This window comes from Pseudorasbora parva, chromosome 7, assembly GCF_024679245.1.
Source record: "Pseudorasbora parva isolate DD20220531a chromosome 7, ASM2467924v1, whole genome shotgun sequence".
Taxonomy (NCBI): Eukaryota; Metazoa; Chordata; class Actinopteri; order Cypriniformes; family Gobionidae; genus Pseudorasbora; species Pseudorasbora parva.
In genome coordinates this window covers 661,003-687,164 of record NC_090178.1, presented here as the reverse complement: position 1 = coordinate 687,164, position 26,162 = coordinate 661,003, and the positions used below count along the sequence as shown (strand labels likewise).

Sequence of the window (26,162 nt, the reverse complement as noted above, 5' to 3'; positions counted from 1 at the left end):
ACTCTCAGGTTATATAGCTACAGTAAAACTCTCAGGTTATATAGCTACAGTAAAACTCTCAGGTTATATAGTTATAATAAAACTCTCAGGTTATATAGTTATAATAAAACTCTCAGGTTATATAGCTACAGTAAAACTCTCAGGTTATATAGTTATAATAAAACTCTCAGGTTATATAGCTACAGTAAAACTCTCAGGTTATATAGTTATAGTAAAACTCTCAGGTTATATAGCTACAGTAAAACTCTCAGGTTATATAGTTACAGTAAAACTCTCAGGTTATATAGTTACAGTAAAACTCTCAGGTTATATAGTTACAGTAAAACTCAGGTTATATAGTTACAGTAAAACTCTCAGGTTATATAGTTACAGTAAAACTCTCAGGTTATATAGTTACAGTAAAACTCTCAGGTTATATAGTTACAGTAAAACTCTCAGGTTATATAGTTACAGTAAAACTCTCAGGTTATATAGTTACAGTAAAACTCTCAGGTTATATAGTTACAGTAAAACTCTCAGGTTATATAGTTACAGTAAAACTCTCAGGTTATATAGCTACAGTAAAACTCTCAGGTTATATAGTTACAGTAAAACTCTCAGGTTATATAGTTACAGTAAAACTCTCAGGTTATATAGTTATAGTAAAACTCGGATCTTATTGTTCTGTGTGTGCACGCTTGTGTGTGAGATGTCGACTATTACTGTAAGTGTATGTATGTGTGTGTGTGTGTTTGTGAGATGTCGACTGTTACTGTAAGTGTGTGTGTGAGTGCTATATGAACACCAAAAATTACACACAATCGAGCAAATACTCAGATAAAGGTGAAACTGATCCGTTGCTTATTAAAACAATATTTAGTTTTCAGTGATGAATGTGTACACAGACAGTCTTTATTGTAAAAGGGGTAGAGAATACAGGTGTTTCACTGTACAGAGAAAGACAGCACTGTTGATATACTCATTCAAACGGTAAATAAAGACAGCAAACACACCTCATTCAGATAACTGAGACACAAACCCAGTAAAAAATGTGAACAACAGAAAACCAAATAAACCAAACGCTGAATGTTTTTCTCTGTGCTCCTCAGATAGTGAGTGTGTGAGTGAGTGTGTGTGTGATTGAGAGAGTGTGTGTGTGATTGAGAGTGTGAGTGAGTGAGTGTGTGTGTGTGAGTGAGTGGGTGTGAGTGAGTGAGTGAGTGTAAAGGATCAGTGTCTGTCAGGAAAGGTGGGCGGATGTTTTTCTTCTTCATTGTGTACAGCAGGTGTGTGTGCCCCGCCCTCATCTTCATCAGCATCATCCACCTGCACAGAGAGATTATCTCAGACCTGAGATAGTGTGTGTGTGTTTGTGTGTGTGTGTGTGTGTGTGTGTGTGTGTGTGCGAGAGAGACCTCAGTGATGTGAATGATCCTGCGAGCTCCTGATGGGTGTGTGAGCTCCATCAGTTGCTGTGCCGCCTCCGTCACACTTGCGTCCAAACGTAACACCTGCTGCAGGTCCAAACGACACGCACCGTAATCCTACACACACAGATATACACATGCATACAGACACACGCACGCACACACATACGCAGACACACACACAGGTGTGTGATCATATTCAAACTCATCATGGTCCCCTATATCGAGTGAATCGCTTCACAAACAAGAACAAATGTGGGCGGGGCTTGAGTGTGTCTGTGGGGAGCTGATTGGATGGCTGGGGTTTGCTATTTAAATATGTTGTTTAACTTAAATTATTAACCAAGTTATTCAACTAAATATACAAATAACATTAATTAATGAGGTCTTATTTAATTCTATAAACTATAATACTGATCTGCCAACATTGTCTCTCTCTGATAAATTAAAATAAGCTGATAACATCACTGTTTACTCCAGAACGACTGTACAGCCAAATCTAATTCTGCTGCAGTATTGTCCTGTTTAACACTGAAGCTGCTCTGACACAATCGCCGCTGGAGAAGAGCGATATCAATAAAGATGACTTTACTTGACTGTGTGTGTGTGTGTGTGAATGATGAGGTGTATCGTGTGGGCGGAGCTAACGATACGCCTCATCATTCTTTAGCTCCGCCCACTCGATACGCCTCATCATTCTTTAGCTCCGCCCACTTGATACGCCTCGTCATTTTTTAGCTCCGCCCACTTGATGCGTCTCGTCATTCTTTAGCTCCGCCCACTCGATACGCCTCCAGGCACTCGTTTTTTTCCGGAAAGACTCGGTACAGCCCATATTTCTTTTATAAATATAATAAAACTAAAGACTTTTCGGAGATATGAAGGATGCAATACTCCTCTATAGGTACTCAAGATTGACATGAGATTGACTGAACCTGAGTGTTTCACCGCTCCTTTAAGATATTGCATGTGACATTTTTCTTCAACATCCGATGGGTGACGTCACGGACACTACGGCCATATTTGTTTACAGTGTATGGTGCAAACGCACACGCTGTCAGTGTCGTTACGTTATCTCTAACTCCCGAACCGAATGGATCTAAACCCAATCTAACCCTAAACCTAACCCAAACCCAATCTCCGGGAACTTTTCCTGACCCATTTTTGATGAATGGAGATAATCTCAATCAAACACTTGAGCTCATAAACGCACGGCAGTATAAAGCCTTCACAGAGAACATACCGAAAGTATAATTCATCCACTCCTTCAGACACACACGTCATCCCTTCATGATAGTACAGGAACAAGGCTATGAAATCATGTTTATTATTTAACATGATAACATGTTTATTATTTAACATGATATGAAGTTTGTTCTTCATAAAATAATAAAATACCAGTCCGGGGTTCCTCTTTCGGCTGTTCCACATCATATAGCAGGCGATACTGGGACCGTCGGTCGTAAAGATGGCGGCCAAAGCTACTGGGACGTCATGTGACCCGAACGAATAAAGCTAATTTTGCCCTTCATGACGACTGTGAGGGAGGAGCTGATTGGATGGCTGTGGTTTGCTATTGGCTGATCTCATGTGAGTGACAGCTGGCCCCGCCCTCGTCATCAGAGAAGAGGTGAAGTTATTCTGACTCAACATGCATATAATAATACATCTGTTGATGATGATTGTGGGAGGGGTTAACGGGTCGTCACGGTGACACACTCACCTTCAAGCCCTTATTGGCCAGTGCACGTCTGTAGAAAGCTTTCTTATTGGTGGGCTGGAGCTGAAGGGCGGAGTCACAGTCCTGCCGGGCTTCAGTGAAGCGCTGGAGTTTGATGTAGCAGAGCGCTCTGAAACACACACACACACACACACACACAGACACGTGTCAGCTGTCTGCCTGTCCTGCTGTCACACACACACACACACACGTCAGGTGTCTGCGTGTCCTGCTGTCACACACACACACAAACACACACACACACACATCAGGTGTCTGCATGTCCTGCTGTCTCTCACACACACACACACACACACACACACACACACACGTCAGGTGTCTGCATGTCCTACTGTCTCTCACACACACACACACACACACGTCAGGTGTCTGCATGTCCTGCTGTCTCACACACACACACACACACGTCAGCTGTCTGCCTGTCCTGCTGTCTCACACACACACAGACACACACACACGTCAGCTGTCTTTCTGTCCTGCTGTCTCACACACACACACGTCAGCTGTCTGCCTGTCCTGCTGTCTCACACACACACACACACACACACACACACACACACACACACACACACAAGTCAGCTGTCTTTCTGTCCTGCTGTCTCACACACACACACACACACACACGTCAGCTGTCTGCCTGTCCTGCTGTCTCACACACACACACACACACAAGTCAGCTGTCTTTCTGTCCTGCTGTCTCACACACACACACACACACACGTCAGCTGTCTGCCTGTCCTGCTGTCTCACACACACACACACACACACGTGTCAGCTATCTTTCTGTCCTGCTGTCTCACACACACACACACACACACACACACACGTCAGCTGTCTGCCTGTCCTGCTGTCTCACACACACACACACACACGTCAGCTGTCTGCCTGTCCTGCTGTCTCACACACACACACACACACACACACACGTCAGCTGTCTGCCTGTCCTGCTGTCACACACACACAAGTCAGCTGTCTTTCTGTCCTGCTGTCTCTCACACACACACACACACACACACACACGTCAGCTGTCTGCCTGTCCTGCTGTCTCACACACACACACACAAGTCAGCTGTCTTTCTGTCCTGCTGTCTCACACACACACACACACACACGTCAGCTGTCTGCCTGTCCTGCTGTCACACACACACACACACACACACAAGTCAGCTGTCTTTCTGTCCTGCTGTCTCACACACACACACACACAAGTCAGCTGTCTTTCTGTCCTGCTGTCTCACACACACACACACACACACACATGTTTGTTTTTGTGAATTGTGGGGACATTCCATAGGCGTAATGTGTTTTATACTGTACAAACCGTATTGTCTATCCCCTTACACTGCCCCTAAACCTACCCATCACACACACACACACACACACAGCCCCTAAACCTACCCATCACAGGAAACATTCTGCATTTTTACTTTTTCAAAAAAACTCCTCCTGTATGATTTATAAGCATTTTGAAAAGTGGGGACATGGGGTAATGTCCTGATATGTCACCATTTTCTGTAATACCTGTGTCATACACATGTTATTATACACATTTTTGTCCTGATATGTCACAAAAACAAGCACACACACACACACACGTCAGCTGTCTGCCTGTCCTGCTGTCTCACACACACACACACACACACACACACACGTCAGCTGTCTGCCTGTCCTGCTGTCACACACACACAAGTCAGCTGTCTTTCTGTCCTGCTGTCTCACACACACACACACACACACACACACACACACACACACACACACACACACGTCAGCTGTCTGCCTGTCCTGCTGTCTCACACACACACACACACACACACACACACACACACACACACACACACACACAAGTCAGCTGTCTTTCTGTCCTGCTGTCTCACACACACACACACACACACACAAGTCAGCTGTCTTTCTGTCCTGCTGTCTCACACACACACACACACACGTCAGCTGTCTGCCTGTCCTGCTGTCACTCACACACACACACACACACACACACACACACACACACACACACACACACACACACACACACAAGTCAGCTGTCTTTCTGTCCTGCTGTCTCACACACACACACACACACACACAAGTCAGCTGTCTTTCTGTCCTGCTGTCTCACACACACACACACACACACACGTCAGGTGTCTGCGTGTCCTGCTGTCTCACACACACACACACACACACGTGTCAGCTGTCTGCGTGTCCTGCTGTCTCACACACACACACACACACACACACTTCAGCTGTCTGCCTGTCTTGCTGTCAACACACACACACACACACACACACACACGTCAGGCGTCTGCGTGTCCTACTGTCTCACACACACACACACACACACACGTCAGCTGTCTGCGTGTCCTGCTGTCACACACACACACACACGTGTCAGCTTTCTGCGTGTCCTGCTGTCACACACACACACACACACACACACACACGTCAGGTGTCTGCGTGTCCTGTTGTCTCACACACACACACACGTTAGCTGTCTGCGTGTCCTGCTGTCACACACACACACACGTGTCATCTGTCTGCGTGTCCTGCTGTCACACACACACGTGTCATCTGTCTGCGTGTCCTGCTGTCACACACACACACACACACGTTAGCTGTCTGCGTGTCCTGCTGTCACACACACACACACACACGTTAGCTGTCTGCATGTCCTGCTGTCACACACACACACGTGTCATCTGTCTGCGTGTCCTGCTCTCACACACACACGTGTCATCTGTCTGCGTGTCCTGCTGTCACACACACACACACACACGTTAGCTGTCTGCGTGTCCTGCTGTCACACACACACGTTAGCTGTCTGCGTGTCCTGCTGTCACACACAAACACACACACACACGTTAGCTGTCTGCGTGTCCTATTGTCTCACACACACACACACACACACACACGTTAGCTGTCTGCTTGTTCTGCTGTCACACACACACACGTGTCATCTGTCTGCGTGTCCTGCTGTCACACACACACACACACACACGTGTCATCTGTCTGCGTGTCCTGCTGTCACACACACACACACACACACACACACACACGTGTCATCTGTCTGCGTGTCCTGCTGTTGCACACACACACACGTGTCATCTGTCTGCGTGTCCTGCTGTCACACACACACACGTGTCTGCTGTCACACACACACTTCAGCTGTCTGCCTGTCTTGCTGTCAACACACACACACATACACACATGTCAGGTGTCTGCCTGTCCTGCTGTCTCACAAACACACACACACACACACAGACACACACGTCAGCTGTCTGCCTGTCCTGCTGTCACACACACACACACACACACACACACACACACACACACACACGTCAGGTGTCTGCGTGTCCTGCTGTCTCTCACACACACACACGTGTCAGCTGTCTGTGTGTCCTGCTGTCTCACACACACACACACACACACACACACACACACACGTCAGGTGTCTACATGTCCTGCTGTCACACACACACACACACACACACACACGTCAGGTGTCTACATGTCCTGCTGTCACACACACACACACACACACGTCAGGTGTCTGCGTGTCCTGCTGTCACACACACACACACACACACACACGTCAGGTGTCTACATGTCCTGCTGTCACACACACACACACACACACACACCTGCTGGTGTAAGCGGCACACTCGTGTGGTTGGAGCTGAAGGCAGTGAGTGTATCGCTCCGCCGCCTCCTGAAAGCTTCCGCTCCGGAACAGACGGCCGGCCTCGTCCTTCAGCAGCTGAGACTCTGAACACACACACACACACACACACGTAATGTAGACTGTAGAATGTAAACTGAGACTGCCTTGCTCTCGGTAACTGAGGCACTGAGACTGGCAAAAGCAGCTTCCAAATCCTCAGTGCTCATCCTGCTGGATCTGTCTGCTGCTTTTGACACAGTTAACCACCAGATCCTCCTGTCAACACTTAAGAGGACGGGGATCTCAGGAACTGCTCTCCAGTGGTTCAGGTCTTACCTCTCTGGTAGGTCCTACAGGGTGTCATGGAGAGGTGAAGTGTCTAAGTCTTATAATCTAGCTACTGGGGTTCCACAGGGCTCAGTCCTTGGACCACTTCTCTTCTCCATCTACATGTCATCATTAGGTTCTGTCATTCAGAAACACGGCTTCTCCTATCACTGCTATGCGGATGACACTCAACTCTACTTTTCATTTCAACCAGATGATCCTACAGTCAGTGTTCGTATCGCTGCCTGTCTGACAGACATTTCTGACTGGATGAAAGAGCATCATCTTAAACTCAATCTTGCAATGACAGAATTACTTGTTTTCTCAACCAACCCAGCACTTCATCAAAATTTCTCCATTCAGCTTGGTTCATCGACCATAACTCCATCAAGGACAGCCAGAAACCTTGGAGTTGTGATTGATGACCAGTTAAACTTCACTGACCACATTACTGCAACAGCCCGGTCCTGCAGATTTGCTTTATACAACATTAGAAAGATTAGACCCTTCCTATCAGAACAGGCTGCACAACTCCTGGTTCAAGCTCTTGTTCTCTCCAGACTGGACTATTGTAATGCTCTTCTGGCTGGGCTTCCAGCATGCACTATCAAACCCTTGCAGCTGATCCAGAATGCAGCGGCGAGAGTGGTCTTTAATGAGCCGAAGAGAGCGCATGTTACGCCTCTCTTCATCAAACTGCACTGGTTGCCAATGGCTGCTCGCATCAAATTCAAGGCACTAGTTCTCGCCTACAAAACAACCACTGGCTCTGCACCAATATACCTAAATTCACTTGCTCAGACTTACACACCCTCCAGAAGCTTGCGTTCTGCGAGTGAGCGGCGACTCGTGGTTCCATCCCAAAGAGGCATGAAATCGCTCTCACGGACATTTTCCTGGACCGTTCCCACCTGGTGGAATGACCTGCCGATCTCAATTCGTGCTGCCGAGTCTGTAGCCATTCTTAAAAAACATCTTAAGACACATCTTTTCCATTTGCACTTGACCAATACAGAATAGCACTTACTGATCACAACAGCAACGACCAAAAGCGCACACTCCGGGATCATATCTACGTCTCTCATCCGGATTTGTGCCTTCAGGCGGGTATGTTACATACTTATCATAACTATCAGAATCCAGTGTTCTGTATATTGCGTACGTGAGTTTTTGTTGTAGATGTCTGTCTTTAAAAAAAAAAAAAAAAAAAAAAAAATTGTTGTGTATTGTGCTAATTAATTGAGATTTCTTACAGCTCTTACAGGTTGTTGGCCTTGTCTGTTCCGTTGCTTCTATTGCTCTCCCCTTTTTTTGTAAGTCACTTTGGATAAAAGCGTCTGCTAAATGATTAAATGTAAATGTAACATACAAAAGTAATACATTACAGTAACTTATTACTTTTTGCTGTAACGCAGTAGTGTAAGGCATTACTAATCAATTTTCAGTAATATTTTAGGCGTAAAAAGGCGTACGTGTTTATTGCGCACGCATGATTTCAGCCTCTGTGCTCGCGCTGGCCGGTGGGAAAGTGGCTAAAGAAGGTTTAAAGGCTCTGTCGTCGAAGAACGGACGAGAGACGAGGCGCGCGCTGCTGAGCCAGACTATAGGCCTAATGCCTAAACAACACTTAGGTGGAGATGACAGAATAAGACTACTGCACACCGTGACACCGTCGTTTAGATTTTTTATAGTAATACAGTCATTTAGTTCAGTTAGAGAACAGGCCGTTCAAATAAAAACGGAAGGTGTCTGCTAAGCATGAGCCGAACGTGTGATCTTGAGCTGACAGATGATCGCGGAAGATTCGGTTTCAAAGTGAAATGTAAAAGCGCCTATTAAAGGGCGTTTGTCATTGTGTTGTGTATTTCATTAAGAATGATAGGCTAATTTTAAACCGAAACTAAAATCTGCTTTGCCGCACAGAGCGCGCATTTATAATGAGCTGTCATTCAGTGTGTGCGCGCACTGGCGCGTTTTCAGTTCATATGGAAGCTTAACTTTTATAGGAATTCATTGAAAGCACTCGCTTTGCATCCGCTCCCGTCATTAATGCCTGAGCGGCGGTGCGCATGCTCCTTTCGGGTCGATAGAATAGTGATGTGAAAGCCCAGATACCGGTGATGTCATCACACTTTGATTAACCGGTGGGAAAATGTCCCCACCGTCTCATCCCTACTGTACATTCGCGAGATGGATGCGCATTGCTTTATCAGAGATAAGGACAAGAGCGTAGGCTAGTCAAATGCAAATGCAGTCAAATGCAACCTTTGTCTAAAACCGAAATAACTATCTCGCAAAAATAAGAAAAGAACGAATGCGCATATTGTCATAACTTAGAGTTTACACAGTTCTGTTGTGTCTATGAACAGAAGCTATTCCCAGATATTGCCAGATAATCACTTGACCTCTAATACTTATAACAGAGTTGGATCGTCGTGATTTCTTGCATTGTCTTGAGCATTCACTTCTTTGCCAATTCTCTATTGTTAGCCTGGATGGCCCATGTCATTATTCTTCATCATATCGCCTTCTGCTGGATGTAAAATGCTCTCTGTCTACATCTTATAATGTTAAGAGCTACTTCTGAAGTTATTTTGGTGAAAGTAACTCAAAAGTAATACAGGAGTAATGCCCTTAAATCAGCCACACACCCTCTGTAGATATCAGAGGACAGTTGAACATATTGATCAGATCATTCCAGGGCAGCTTTAAAGATAACGCTTTCGTTAGGCTCATCTGTCGCTAGGTAAGTGCGTTTAATAAATGAATTCACAATATGTACACACACATTCCCTATCTTATGCCTGATCTGATTATTTTACAACATTTATTATAAACACAGGGCTGTGGAAGGTGGGCGTGCTGCAGGTTCACAGGATTGCAAATGCAATGCTAATTTTTGTTAACTTACATTAGTAATTTATTTGTAATACACACTTTAAGTGGCCTATTTATTTATATATTGTGTCTGAAATAATTGGCTACTAACCTCTTTTTTAGTAGTTGTTCATTTAACCCGTTGTCACGCAGCGCCTCCATGTCATTGTCTGCTATATTTGCGTATTTTTTATAAAATCCAGCCAATTGGCTGATGACACATTGATTAAAATTAATATACAATTTATACAAAACGAAATTCACTTTAAAGAAAGGCTTTAACATGATCAACAGAACTAATAACACCTGAGTGTGGGAGTTTGTGTGAGAGAGCGTGTGTGTGTGTGTGTGTTTGTGTGAGTGTTTGTGTGAGACTGTGTGTGTTATGCATGTGTGTGTGAGGGAAATGTGTGTGTTGTGTGTGAGACAGTGTGTAGTGTATGAGTGTGTGTGTGTGTACCTGCTGCTGTGTGTTCAGAGATGCTTTGTGTGTGTTTCTCCCCGTTCTCCAGGTGGGCGTGTCCAGATGGTGGAGCTCCCGTGGGGGCGTGTCCAGAGGGTGGAGCATCCGCGGAGGCGTGTCCAGATGGTGGAGCTCCCGTGGGGGCATGTCCAGATGGTGGAGCTCCCGTGGGGGCGTGTCCCGAGGGTGGAGCATCCGCGGGGGCGTGTGCAGAGGGTGGAGCATCCGCGGGGGCGTGTCCAGATGGTGGAGCTCCCGTGGGGGCGTGTCCAGAGGGTGGAGCATCCGCGGGGGCGTGTCCAGAGGGTGGAGCATCCGCGGGGGCGTGTCCAGATGGTGGAGCTCCCGTGGGGGCATGTCCAGATGGTGGAGCTCCCGTGGGGGCGTGTCCAGAGGGTGGAGCATCCGTGGGGGCGTGTCCAGATGGTGGAGCATCCGCGGGGGCGTGTCCAGAGGGTGGAGCTCCCGCGGGGGCGTGTCCAGAGGGTGGAGCATCCGCGGGGGCGTGTCCAGAGGGTGGAGCTCCCGCAGGGGCGTGTCCAGCACTGTAGGCGTTTCTCAGGATTCCTCTCTCTGCCTCCTGAGCATCTGGACACACAGTACATCTGATATACCACACACACACACACACACACACACACACACACACACACACACACACAGTTCCTCTCTCCTCCTACCTTCATCCTCCTCTTCACACACTTCCTGAATGAGGATCTTCCTGCCTGTTCCGCGTCTCTCCTGCTCCGCCCCGTCTGCCAGGAGCTTCTGAAGGTCAGAGGTCACGGGATAGATCAGACCAATCGTTTTCTCACGTCATTTAAACCTGAGGGACTTTCTTCTGTCAATCACAAAGTGTGTGTGTGTGTGTCTCGTGTGGGTATGGTGTGTGTGTGTGTGTGTGTACGTGTACCAGTGCCGTGGGATTGTGCGGCTCCATCTGAAGAACAGCTCTCAGGTCATCATGGGACTCCTGCAGACGACCCAGATGTTTGTGCACAGTAGCACGGCGCAGTAAAGCTACACACACACACACACACACACACACACACACACACGTTATTAAAGCAAACAGTAGTTACATTGACTGTGAAATGTAAAGTCAACTTGTGTAGTCCAGCTGTAGCAGCTCCTCACCAGAGCTGGAGTAACTACACGCATGTCTCATAAAATGTGAAAAAATCTAAACGTCTGTGAGAAAGAAGAGCGTAACCAGTGTGAGAATATCAGATGTGTATCAGTGTATTGGATCCGTGCATTCGGCCTTAAAGTGACAGCAGCTTTGTAACTTTTCTACAAGTATTTAAATGAGTTTAAGTTAGTCGTCTGCTAGTGTGTCAGATGGAGCGTCACTGACTGGCTTAAACCATGATGGCATAATGTGCATTTATGGTTGTAGCGCTATCCAATCGCGTGCAGAGGGAGTTTGACAGACAGCCGTTTATCCCGCCCCTCAGATTGAGCCGTCAATGGGGAGCTTCCAGACCAAACATCTGGATGTGGGTCTGGCTTGACAGGCTAACTACTTTACTCAAGTAATAGAGTACTTTGTCTGCCTCTGCTCCACACACACACACACACACCTTTGGCGTTGTCTGGCTCCAGCTGTAGCACCTCCTCACAGTCCGTCAGGGCTGCGCTCCAGCGCTCTAGTCTGATGTGAGCCTGAGCACGGTTGTTCAGAGCGGCGACTGAAGACACAAGAGACAAACTCCTGCACAAACACACACACACACACACACACACACACACACACACGTCACCGCTCACTCACACACAGACATCACTGCACGTCACCGCTCTCTCTCTCACACACACACACACACACACACAGTCACTGCACGTCACCGCTCACTCACACAGACATCACTGCACGTCACCGCTCTCTCTCTCTCTCACACACACACAGACACACACACACACACGTCACTGCACGTCACCGCTCACTCACACACAGACATCACTGCACGTCACCGCTCTCTCTCTCTCTCACACACACACAGACATCACTGCATGTCACCGCTCACTCACACACACCCACACCCACACACACATCACTGCACGTCACCGCTCTCTCTTTCACACACACACACACACACAGTCACTGCACGTCACCGCTTACTCACACACAGACATCACTGCACGTCACCGCTCTCTCTCTCACACACACACACACACACACACACACACACACACACACACGTCACTGCACGTCACCGCTCACTCACACACAGACATCACTGCACGTCACCGCTCTCTCTCTCTCTCACACACACACAGACATCACTGCACGTCACCGCTCTCTCTCACACACACACACACACACACACACGTCACTGCACGTCACCGCTCACTCTCTCTCTCACTCACACACAGACATCACTGCACGTCACCGCTCTCTCTCTCTCTCACACACACACAGACATCACTGCACGTCACCGCTCTCTCTCTCACACACACACACACACACACACACACAGACATCACTGCACGTCACCGCTCTCTCTCTCTCTCACACACACACACACACACACACACACACACACACACACAGACATCACTGCACGTCACCGCTCTCTCTCTCTCTCACACACACACACACACACACACACACACACACACACACAGACATCACTGCACGTCACCGCTCTCTCTCTCTCTCACACACACACAGACATCACTGCACGTCACCGCTCTCTCTCTCACACACACACACACACACACACACACACACACACACACACAGACATCACTGCACGTCACCGCTCTCTCTCTCTCTCACACACACACAGACATCACTGCATGTCACCGCTCACTCACACACACCCACACCCACACACACATCACTGCATGTCACCGCTCACTCACACACACCCACACCCACACACACATCACTGCATGTTACCGCTCACTCTTTCACACACACACACACACACACAGTCACTGCACGTCACCGCTTACTCACACACAGACATCACTGCACGTCACCGCTCTCTCTCTCACACACACACACACACACACACACACACACGTCACTGCACGTCACCGCTCACTCACACACAGACATCACTGCACGTCACCGCTCTCTCTCTCTCTCACACACACACAGACATCACTGCACGTCACCGCTCTCTCTCACACACACACACACACACACACACACACACGTCACTGCACGTCACCGCTCACTCTCTCTCTCACTCACACACAGACATCACTGCACGTCACCGCTCTCTCTCTCACACACACACACACACACACACACACACAGACATCACTGCACGTCACCGCTCACTCTCTCTCTCACACACACACAGACATCACTGCACGTCACCGCTCTCTCTCTCACACACACACACACACACACACACACACACACAGACATCACTGCACGTCACCGCTCTCTCTCTCTCTCACACACACACAGACATCACTGCATGTCACCGCTCACTCACACACACCCACACCCACACACACATCACTGCACGTCACCGCTCACTCACACACACCCACACCCACACACACATCACTGCATGTCACCGCTCACTCACACACACCCACACCCACACACACATCACTGCACGTCACCGCTCACTCACACACACACACACACACAGTCACTGCACGTCACCGCTCACTCACACACAGACATCACTGCATGTCACCGCACACACACACACACACACAGTCACTGCACGTCACCGCTCACTCACACACAGACATCACTGCACGTCACCGCTCTCTCTCTCACACACACACACACACACGTCACTGCACGTCACCGCTCTCTCTCTCACACACACACACACACACACACGTCACTGCACGTCACCGCTCTCTCTCTCACACACACACACACACGTCACTGCACGTCACCGCTCTCTCTTTCACACACACACACACACACACAGTCACTGCACGTCACCGCTTACTCACACACAGACATCACTGCACGTCACCGCTCTCTCTCTCACACACACACACACACACACACACACACACACACACACACACGTCACTGCACGTCACCGCTCACTCACACACAGACATCACTGCACGTCACCGCTCTCTCTCTCTCTCACACACACACAGACATCACTGCATGTCACCGCTCACTCACACACACCCACACCCACACACACATCACTGCACGTCACCGCTCACTCACACACACACACACACACAGTCACTGCACGTCACCGCTCACTCACACACAGACATCACTGCATGTCACCGCACACACACACACACACACAGTCACTGCACGTCACCGCTCACTCACACACAGACATCACTGCACGTCACCGCTCTCTCTCTCACACACACACACACACACACACACACACGTCACTGCACGTCACCGCTCTCTCTCTCACACACACACACACACACACACACACGTCACTGCACGTCACCGCTCACTCACCCACACACATCACTGCACGTCACCGCTCTCTCTCTCACACACACACACACGTCACTGCACGTCACCGCTCTCTCTCTCACACACACACACACACACACGTCACTGCACGTCACCGCTCACTCACACACACACATCACTGCACGTCACCGCTCTCTCTCTCACACACACACACACGTCACTGCACGTCACCGCTCACTCACACACACACGTTGTCACTGCACGTCACCGCTCTCTCTCTCTCACACACACACACGTCGTCACTGCACGTCACTGCTCTCTCTCTCACACACACGTCACTGCACGTCACCGCTCACTCACTCACACACATCACTGCACGTCACCGCTCACTCACACACACACGTCGTCACTGCACGTCACCGCTCTCTCTCTCTCTCTCTCTCTCTCACACACACACACACTCTCCTCACCGGCTGTAAAACGCCACGGCCTCCTCATATTCTCCCGCTCTGAACGCCTCATTGCCCTTCTCTTTCTCCCGGCGGGCGAGAGCGGCTCTGTCCTGCGCTGGAGGGACACACTGCCAATCAGTTACACACACACACACACTGGCCATCAGTTACACACACACACACACTGGCCATCAGTTACACACACACACATACTGTCTGTCTGTCATTATTTTAGTTTGAGCACAAGTGACACACAGCAGCTGTAGTGTTGCTGACCTCTGACCTGTGCTGTTGACTGTCTGTTTGACTGTGGGTCGCTCTGGGCAGATGATGTGTGTGGGACTCTCGTCTATCTTACTGCACTCAGCCTCCACATCGAACCTGCAGCCAGAACACACAATTACAAACACACACACACACACACACACACACAATTCATCCTTCGCAAAGACCCGCCCCCTTAGTGACAGCAGCCATATCACCCTGTAGCCCAAGACTGGTCTCCCACTGAAGCTAAGCAGGGCTGAGCCTGGTCAGTACCTGGATGGGAGACCAACTGGGAAAACCAGGAGCTGCTGGTAGAGGTGTTAGTGAGGCCAGCAGGGGGCGCTCTCCCTGAGGTCTGTGTGGGTCCTAACGCCCCAGTATAGTGATGGGGACTCTATACTGGCAAAGAGCACCGTCTTTCGGATGAGACGTTAAACCGAGGTCCTGACTCTCTGTGGTCGTTTAAAATCCCAGGATGTCCTTCGATAAAGAGTAGGGGTGTAACCCCGGCATCCTGGCCAAATCTGCCCACTGGCCCCTGTCCATCATGGCCTCCTAATCATCCCCCTCTCCTGATTGGCTTCATCACTCGGTCTCCTCTCCACCAATCAGCTGGTGTGTGGTGAGCGTTCTGGCCCAATATGGCTGCCGTCGCATCATCAGGTGGTGCTGCTCATTGGTGGTGGCTGAGGAGATTTCCCCCTTCTATGTAAAGCGCTTTGAGTGCCTAGAAAAGCACTATATAAATTGAACGCATTATTATTATTATTATATGTCTGACAAGCGTTCGATCCCCGCAGTGGCGCTCCCACCGTTAGTTCCTGCACTCCCCGGGGAAATACTGAACCCTTTCTGGGAAAACCACATGTTGATTTCAGACAGAAGCAGACAGGAAGGTCTGCTATATGCATTTGAGGGATTTATTCAGGATGTGAACGTGACTCGAAATGAGATAAACTAAATAAAGATCGTAGCCGTAGCCTACAGGTCACAGAGTAAAGCTGAACCGCCGCATCAGCCGGCGATTGAGACTGAGGAGAACAACATTAATGAGCAACACTGATCCCGTAAAGCAAGCCGGGTATATAACTCTCTGCTCACTATTATAATCATTAAAAGATAATATATAACATCATATTCAGTTATCCAACCGTAACATTATTAAGTGTGCTGTCAGGACATCATGTGTGGTTAGCTCCACAGGTTTCTGTGCTCATTGGTCTTATCTATACCCTGGACCTCTGTAAAGCCCCAGTATGACAGGCCAGTCCTCCACAACAGTGGCAGGAAAATGACACCGCAGCCCGTAACCGCTGTTATAACGTTAGTGGCGAAGGCGAACCGAAAACGGAAACCCATCTTCTGTCACTACAGCAATGACAGGTGTGTTGTTTTTCACGCTTTGTAAATAAGGATTTAAATACCAAATATGATAAACCATGTAAATTACTGTACCAGTAAGCTAGACTTGTATGACACAAGTCAGACATGAAGTTTGTGTAGAGCGTTGTCTGAAATGACAGATGAGGTTTCGGGAGGTTTCGGGAACGGATGAAACTGCATCGCCGAGCCTGTCTGGATCCCTGCTGGCCATTTTCATTCTGACCATCTTTCACGTTAAAAACGCCGTCAGTCTACTAAGTGTGGTGGTTTGTTTTGTTTGTCGGACAAATGGCGGAAAGCAACTGGGGGACACACAATATAGGCATTGTGATTGGTCAGAGCGCCTGTCAATCAAAATTGCCTCGAAGGGTGAATTACACACACACACACACACACACACACTCACCTGTCCCAGTCTGCGTACGGCCGTGGGACGCCGGCTGCTCTCTCAGTCTTCACTGCAGTGCTGACGCTTCTCTGAGGGAATGTGGAGCAGATGGGAAACGTTTCAAGACTGAGATCTGCTCAGCGTATAAACCTAGACCTGAATCTGGACCTGAACCTGGACCTAAGCCTGGACCTAAACCTGGACCTGGACCTAGACCTGGACCTGAAGCTAGACCTGGACCTGGACCTGGACCTGAACCTGAACCTAAACCTTAGCCTGGACCTGAACCTAAACCTGGACCTAAACCTGGACCTAAACCTTGACCTGGACCTGGACCTGAACCTGGACCTAAACCTTGACCTAAACCTTGACCTGGACCTGGACCTGGACCTGGACCTGAACCTGGACCTAAACCTAGACCTGAACCTGGACCTGAACCTGTACTTAAACCTAAACCTGGACCTGAACCTGGACCTAAGCCTGGACCTAAACCTGAACCTGGACCTGAACCTGGACCTAAGCCTGGACCTGAACCTGGACCTAAGCCTGGACCTGAACCTGAACCTGGACCTGTACCTGTACCTGAACCTGAACCTGAACCTAAACCTGGACCTGGACCTGGACCTGGACCTGGACCTGAACCTGTACCTGGACCTAAACCTGGACCTAAACCTTGACCTGGACCTGAACCTGAACCTGGACCTAAACCTGGACCTGAACCTTGACCTGAACCTAAACCTAAACCTAAACCTAAACCTAAACCTAAACCTGTACCAGTACCTAAACCTGAACCTGTACCTGTACCTGAACCTAAACCTAAACCTGAACCTGAACCTGAACCTGAACCTGTACCTGAACTTGAACCTAAACCTGTGGAACGAACCTAAACCTAAACCTAAACCTGTACCTGAACCTAAACCGAAACCTGTGGAACGAACCTGAACCTGAATCGAGCCGTCTGAGGAACGAACCTGAACCTGTACCTGTACCTGAACCTGAACCTGAACCTGAACCTAAACCTGTGGAACGAACCTGAACCTAAACCTAAACCTGTACCTGAACCTAAACCTAAACCTGTGGAACGAACCTGAACCTGAACCGGGCCGTCTGAGGAACGAACCTGAACCTGAACTGGGCCGTCTGAGGAACGAACCTGAACCTGAACTGGGCCGTCTGAGGAACGAACCTGAACCTGAACTGGGCCGTCTGAGGAACGAACCTGAACTGGGCCGTCTGAGGAACGAACCTGAACCGGGCCGTCTGAGGAACGAACCTGAACCGGGCCGTCTGAGGAACGAACCTGAACCTGAACCTAAACCTGTACCTGAACCTAAACCTAAACCTGTGGAACGAACCTGAACCGGGCCGTCTGAGGAACGAACCTGAACCTGAACTGGGCCCTCTGAGGAACGAACCTGAACCGGGCCGTCTGAGGAACGAACCTGAACCTGAACTGGGCCCTCTGAGGAACGAACCTGAACCGGGCCGTCTGAGGAACGAACCTGAACCTGAACTGGGCCGTCTGAGGAACGAACCTGAACCGGGCCGTCTGAGGAACGAACCTGAACCTGAACTGGGCCGTCTGAGGAACGAACCTGAACCGGGCCGTCTGAGGAACGAACCTGAACCTGAACCGGGCCATCTGAGGAACGAACCTGAACCTGAACTGGGCCGTCTGAGGAACGAACCTGAACCTGAACTGGGCCGTCTGAGGAACAAACCTGAACCTGAACCGGGCCGTCTGAGGAACGAACCTGAACCTGAACTGGGCCATCTGAGGAACGAACCTGAACCGGGCCGTCTGAGGAACGAACCTGAACCGGGCCATCAGAGGAACGAACCTGAACCTGAACCTGAACCTGAACCTAAACCTAAACCTAAACCTGTACCTGTACCTGTACCTGTACCTGTACCTGTACCTGTACCTGAACCTGAACCTAAACCTGTGGAACGAACCTGAACCGGGCCGTCAGAGGAACGAACCTGAACCTGAACCGGGCCATCTGAGGAACGAACCTGAACCTGAACTGGGCTGTCTGAGGAACGAACCTGAACCTGAACCTAAACCTAAACCTGTACCTGAACCTAAACCTAAACCTGTGGAACGAACCTGAACCTGAACCGGGCCGTCAGAGGAACGAACCTGAACCGGGCCATCTGAGGAACGAACCTGAACCTGAACTGGGCCGTCTGAGGAACGAACCTGAACCGGCCCGTCAGAGGAACGAACCTGAACCTGAACCGGGCCATCTGAGGAACGAACCTGAACCTGAACTGGGCCGTCTGAGGAATGAACCTGAACCGGGCCTTCAGAGGAACGAACCTGAACCTGAACCGGGCCGTCTGAGGAACGAACCTGAACCTGAACTGGGCCGTCTGAGGAACGAACCTGAACCGGGCCGTCTGAGGAACGAACCTGAACCGGGCCATCTGAGGAACGAACCTGAACCTGAACTGGGCCGTCTGAGGAACGAACCTGAACCGGGCCATCTGAGGAACGAACCTGAACCTGAACTGGGCCGTCTGAGGAACGAACCTGAACCGGCCCGTCAGAGGAACGAACCTGAACCTGAACCGGGCCATCTGAGGAACGAACCTGAACCTGAACTGGGCCATCTGAGGAACGAACCTGAACCGGGCCTTCTGAGGAATGAACCTGAACCTGAACTGGGCCGTCTGAGGAACGAACCTGAACCGGGCCGTCTGAGGAACGAACCTGAACCTGAACCGGGCCATCTGAGGAACGAACCTGAACCTGAACTGGGCCGTCTGAGGAACGAACCTGAACCTGAACTGGGCCGTCTGAGGAACGAACCTGAACCGGGCCATCTGAGGAACGAACCTGAACCTGAACTGGGCCATCTGAGGAACGAACCTGAACCGGGCCGTCTGAGGAACGAACCTGAACCTGAACCGGGCCATCTGAGGAACGAACCTGAACCTGAACTGGGCCATCTGAGGAACGAACCTGAACCGGCCCGTCTGAGGAACGAACCTGAACCGGGCCGTCAGAGGAACGAACCTGAACCTGAACCTGAACCTGAACCTGAACCTGAACCTGAACCTAAACCTGTACCTGTACCTGTACCTGTACCTGTACCTGTACCTGTACCTGTACCTGTACCTGAACCTGAACCTAAACCTAAACCTGTGGAACGAACCTGAACTGGGCCGTCAGAGGAACGAACCTGAACCTGAACCTGAACCTGAACCTGAACCTAAACCTGTACCTGAACCTGAACCTAAACCTGTACCTGAACCTGAACCTAAACCTAAACCTGTGGAACGAACCTGAACCTGAACTGGGCCGTCTGAGGAACGAACCTGAACCGGGCCGTCTGAGGAACGAACCTGAACCTGAACTGGGCCGTCTGAGGAACGAACCTGAACCGGGCCGTCTGAGGAACGAACCTGAACCGGGCCATCTGAGGAACGAACCTGAACCTGAACTGGGCCGTCTGAGGAACGAACCTGAACCGGCCCGTCAGAGGAACGAACCTGAACCTGAACCGGGCCATCTGAGGAACGAACCTGAACCTGAACTGGGCCGTCTGAGGAATGAACCTGAACCGGGCCGTCAGAGGAACGAACCTGAACCTGAACCGGGCCATCTGAGGAACGAACCTGAACCTGAACTGGGCCGTCTGAGGAATGAACCTGAACCGGGCCTTCAGAGGAACGAACCTGAACCTGAACCGGGCCGTCTGAGGAACGAACCTGAACTGGGCCGTCTGAGGAACGAACCTGAACCTGAACCGGGCCGTCTGAGGAACGAACCTGAACCTGAACTGGGCCGTCTGAGGAACGAACCTGAACCGGGCCGTCTGAGGAACGAACCTGAACCGGGCCATCTGAGGAACGAACCTGAACCTGAACTGGGCCGTCTGAGGAACGAACCTGAACCGGCCCGTCAGAGGAACGAACCTGAACCTGAACCGGGCCATCTGAGGAACGAACCTGAACCTGAACTGGGCCGTCTGAGGAATGAACCTGAACCGGGCCGTCAGAGGAACGAACCTGAACCTGAACCGGGCCATCTGAGGAACGAACCTGAACCTGAACTGGGCCGTCTGAGGAATGAACCTGAACCGGGCCTTCAGAGGAACGAACCTGAACCTGAACCGGGCCGTCTGAGGAATGAACCTGAACCGGGCCTTCAGAGGAACGAACCTGAACCTGAACTGGGCCGTCTGAGGAATGAACCTGAACCGGGCCTTCAGAGGAACGAACCTGAACCTGAACCGGGCCATCTGAGGAACGAACTGGCGGCAGGATTTCAGCATCACTGATTATGGGTCTTCGCTTCAGCTCCAGTTCTTCTGATCTGATGCTTCTCTCCCACATCTGAGAAACACACCACACAACACTGATCAATCAATCAATCAATCAGTCAGTCAGTCAGTCAATCAATCAGTCATCTTTATTTCTATCGCTCTTCTCCAGCGGCGATTGTGTCAGAGCAGCTTCAGTGTTAAACAGGACAATACTGCAGCAGAATTAGATTTGGCTGTACAGTCGTTCTGGAGTAAACAGTGATGTTATCAGCTTATTTTAATTTATCAGAGAGAGACAATGTTGGCAGATCAGTATTACAGTTTATAGAATTAAATAAGACCTCATTAATTAATGTTATTTGTATATTTAGTTGAATAACTCTGATCATAATGTTAGTGTCCCCAACTGAGCAAGCCAAGCCAAAGGCGACCAAAGGAACCGAAACTCCATCAGGGCATGACGGAGAAAAATAAATCATGAGTGTGAGAACACACACGCCTGACTATAACAATCATATATGGTCATATTTTCATGATAAATTATCTTGGCATGCTTAAAATTTAAATAAATATATCTCAAATACAAATGTATAAATGTATATGTAAAATTGTTTTAAACATAACAGAATCAAACTAATGTACCAAATGAAACGGGTTCTGTACACTCAAATATGGTTTGCTGTTCAGTGCCGATAATATAAGAGAGTTATGCTAACTCAATAACTGATACATGAATCATAACTCATGCACTGAGTAACTGCACTGTGTGTGTGTGTGTGTGTGTGTGTGTGCGTGTGCGAGCGTGCGTGCGTGTGTGCGTGTGTGTGTGTGTGCGTGTGCGTGCGTGCGTGCGTGTGTGCGTGTGTGCGTGCGTGCGCGCGTGTTCGCGTGTGCGCGTGTGTGCGCGTGTGTGTGTGTGCGCGTGTGTGCGTGTGTGTGTGTGCGTGTGTGTGTGTGTGTTTAACTCTTGAACACCTGCAGGTCCTCAGAGATGCTCCTCCATTCCTCTGTGGAGAGATCGGCGGCCGAGGCAGCACGATTCTCCTTCCTCAGGACTCGAGACTTCGGCTCCAGTTTCTCGATGTGTCTCTCACAGAACTCAATCAGATGAGGGAAGAAGCCCTGCTGACCGGACCTGAGGAACACCAGCAGCACATCACACACACACACACACACACACACACACACACACACACATGTTTGTTTTTGTGAATTGTGGGGACATTCCAGAGGCGTAATGGTTTTTATACTGTACAAACCGTATTGTCTATCCCCTTACACTGCCCCTAAACCTACCCATCACACACACACACACACACACACACGCACACACACACACTGCCCCTAAACCTACCCATCACACACACACACACACACACACTGCCCCTAAACCTACCCATCACACACACACACGCACACACACACACTGCCCCTAAACCTACCCATCACACACACACACACACACACACTGCCCCTAAACCTACCCATCACACACACACACACACACACACACACACACACACACACACACACACACACACACACACACACACACGTTTGTTTTTGTGAATTGTGGGGACATTCCAGAGGCGTAATGGTTTTTATACTGTACAAACCGTATTGTCTATCCCCTTACACTGCCCCTAAACCTACCCATCACACACACACACACACACACACACACACACACACACTGCCCCTAAACCTACCCATCACACACACACACACACACACACACAACAGACGGGTCTCACCGCAGAACTCTCAGGATCTTCTCCAGATGTTTGAGGTCTGAGCAGCTCTGGATGAAGCTGTAGTCCAGATGCTCTACAGGAACCGACCCGCAGCTGGAGCCTGGAGCACTCATGACACCTGCCACACACACACACACACATACACACACAAAGAGAGAGAGAGAAAAACACACAGACACACACAGAGAAAGAGAGAGAGACACACACACACACACACACACACTTAGATATCTACTGTAAATTGAGACACTGCATAGAGTATTTTTATAAATACTGTAACCCTAATATACACACACACACACACACACACACACACACACACACACACACACACTAACCCTACAAGAAAACTTTTTGCATTTGTACAATAAAAATAAATATTTGCTATATTTTATACCGTTTTTACACTGAGAACAGGTTTAGCTCACTTCTGTGTACAATCTGCCCCCTACGTTTAAGTAGGTACACACACACACACACACTGTCACACACACACACACACACACTGTCACACACACACACACACACACACACTGTCTCACTCACACAGAGTTTCACACACACACACACACAAACACACACAGTTTGTACAGGATTTCATACTGTACAAACTGTATATTCTATCTCCCTCAACCTACCCATCACACACACACACACACACACACACACACACACACACACACACACACACACAGTGCCCATTCAGTAAACGCTCAGCTGAACAGATGTGTTCTGAGTCTGGATTTGAATGTGGCTACTGTTGGAGCACATCTGATCTGTTCAGGAAGCCGGTTCAGCTGCGGCTGGCATAATAGCTAAAGGCAGACTCTCCTTGCTTTGAGTGAACTCTTGGTATTTCTAACTGACTTGATCCTGCTGATCTGAGTGATCTGTTGGGTTTGTATTTAATCAGCATATCTGCGATGTATTGGGGTCCTAGCTCATTGAGTGATTTATAAACAAGTAATAGAACTTTAAAATCGATCCTAAATGTAACTGGAAGCCAGTGTAAAGACCTGAGGACTGGTGTGATATGGTCATATTTTCTGGTTCTGCTCAGCGTTCTGTATGAGCTGCAGCTGTCTAATGGTCTTTTTGGGAAGGCCGGTGAGAAGGCCATTACAATAGTCCACCCTACTGGTGAGGAAAGCGTGAACCAGTTTCTCTAAGTCTTGCCTGGAGACAAAACATCTAATCCTTGCAATATTTTTCAGATGATAGTATGCTGATTTAGTTATTGCTTTGACATGACTACTGAAACTCAGGTCTGACTCTAAAATCACTCCAAGATTCCTGACTTGATTTTTTGTTATCAGGCCTTTAGCCTCAAGATATGCGTTCACCTTGAGAATTTCATCTTTGTTTCCAAATGTAGTGATTTCGGTTTTGTCTTTGTTTAACTGAAGATAGTTTTGGCACATCCAGTTGTTAACTTCATCAATGCATTTGCACAGGGAGTCAATGGGGCTGTAGTCATTAGGTGATAGTGCTAAGTAGAGCTGGGTGTCGTCAGCATAACTGTGGTAAGCAATATTGTTCTTTTTCATTATTTGGCTCAGTGGCAGCATATACAGGTTAAACAGGAGTGGTGCTAGAATGGACCCTTGTGGGACTCCGCATGTCATGGACGTCCACTCAGACTTATGGTCTCCTATACTCACATAATAACCTCTCCCTTCTAAGACCTGAACCATTTGAGGACCATCCCAGAAAGCCCGACCCAGTTTTCCAGCCTGTCTAGAAGTATGTTGTGGTCAACAGTGTCGAATGCAGCACTGAGGTCCAGTTGTACCAGAATTGATGTTTTGCCTGTATCAGTATTCAAGCGAATATCATTTATAATCTTTATGAGCGCTGTCTCTGTGCTGTGATGTGGACGGAAACCAGATTGAAAACTGTCAAAGAATCCGTTCGAGTGTAAGAATTTGTTCAACTGATTGAAAACAACTTTTTCGATGATTTTGCCTATGAAGGGGAGATTTGAGATTGGTCTGTAGTTGCTCAGTATGGAGTTATCCAGATTTCTCTTTTTCAGAAGAGGCTTAACTATTGCAGTTTTAAGGGCGGTTGGAAAAGTCCCATAGAGAAGTGAGGAGTTCACCACTTCTAGGAGATCTGCTTCCAAACAGTTAAACACACTTTTGAAGAAAGAAGTGGGGAGACTCACACAGACTTTCACACATACACACACACTCATTCACTCTCACTTACACACATACACTCACACACTTTCTCAAACACACACACACACACACACACACACACACACACACACACACACACACACACACACACACACACACACACACCTGTCGAAATAGGGTTTAATCCAAGTGCTAATCCATCATGCTAATAATAATGACTGTATTCAAACACAAAGCCAAAACATGATATACTTTATGACTTTAGGCGAGTCGCTACAATATTTACCTCACATATCTGTCCTCAAACCACACACACACACACACACACACACACACACACACACACACACACACACACAGAGAGAGAGAGTGAGAGAGAGAGAGAAATAATGATAATGGTTGAGTTTGAGACTCGTAAGCTCACCAAACCGCGATAAAGACAGAAGAGAAGAGTCTGATCACAGCACGAGCTCCACTCGCCTCAGGTTCCCATGGCAACGCAAACACGGCGTGGGCGTGGCTCAGCGGCGAGCAGGCGTGACGTCAGAACACAACGGTTTTTCCTTATAAGTTCCTCGTATTTCCACTTCAAGAAATTAAACTTAAACGAATTTATGGAGCGCTTTGAACTGGTGGATATA

General features: G+C 48.8%; 1 protein-coding gene across 7 annotated transcripts; it reads right to left on the bottom strand.

Moving 5' to 3' along the window:
* Nucleotides 1-886: 886 nt before the first annotated feature.
* Nucleotides 887-26,030, bottom strand: spag1b (sperm associated antigen 1b). 7 transcript variants are annotated; one of them, XM_067449472.1, is made up of 17 exons: nucleotides 25,946-26,030; nucleotides 23,378-23,495; nucleotides 22,599-22,758; nucleotides 21,613-21,693; nucleotides 21,493-21,519; nucleotides 21,307-21,339; nucleotides 17,368-17,438; nucleotides 15,588-15,692; nucleotides 15,330-15,467; nucleotides 12,059-12,189; nucleotides 11,389-11,495; nucleotides 11,156-11,243; nucleotides 10,473-11,063; nucleotides 6,789-6,912; nucleotides 3,130-3,256; nucleotides 1,395-1,523; nucleotides 887-1,305 (listed from the first exon to the last, which is right to left on the bottom strand). In XM_067449472.1, the coding sequence occupies exons 2-17, from the start codon at nucleotides 23,488-23,490 to the stop codon at nucleotides 1,210-1,212; spliced, it is 2,121 nt and encodes a 706-aa protein (XP_067305573.1). In that variant the 5' UTR covers nucleotides 23,491-23,495; nucleotides 25,946-26,030; the 3' UTR covers nucleotides 887-1,209. The 7 variants fall into 7 exon arrangements, with proteins under 7 accessions (XP_067305573.1, XP_067305572.1, XP_067305575.1 ...); XM_067449471.1 differs by lacking the exons at nucleotides 21,307-21,339; nucleotides 21,493-21,519 and adding an exon at nucleotides 21,520-21,579; XM_067449474.1 differs by lacking the exons at nucleotides 21,307-21,339; nucleotides 21,493-21,519 and adding an exon at nucleotides 21,520-21,579 and having other exon boundaries at nucleotides 11,156-11,240.
* Between the last annotated feature and the right edge of the window lie 132 nt (nucleotides 26,031-26,162).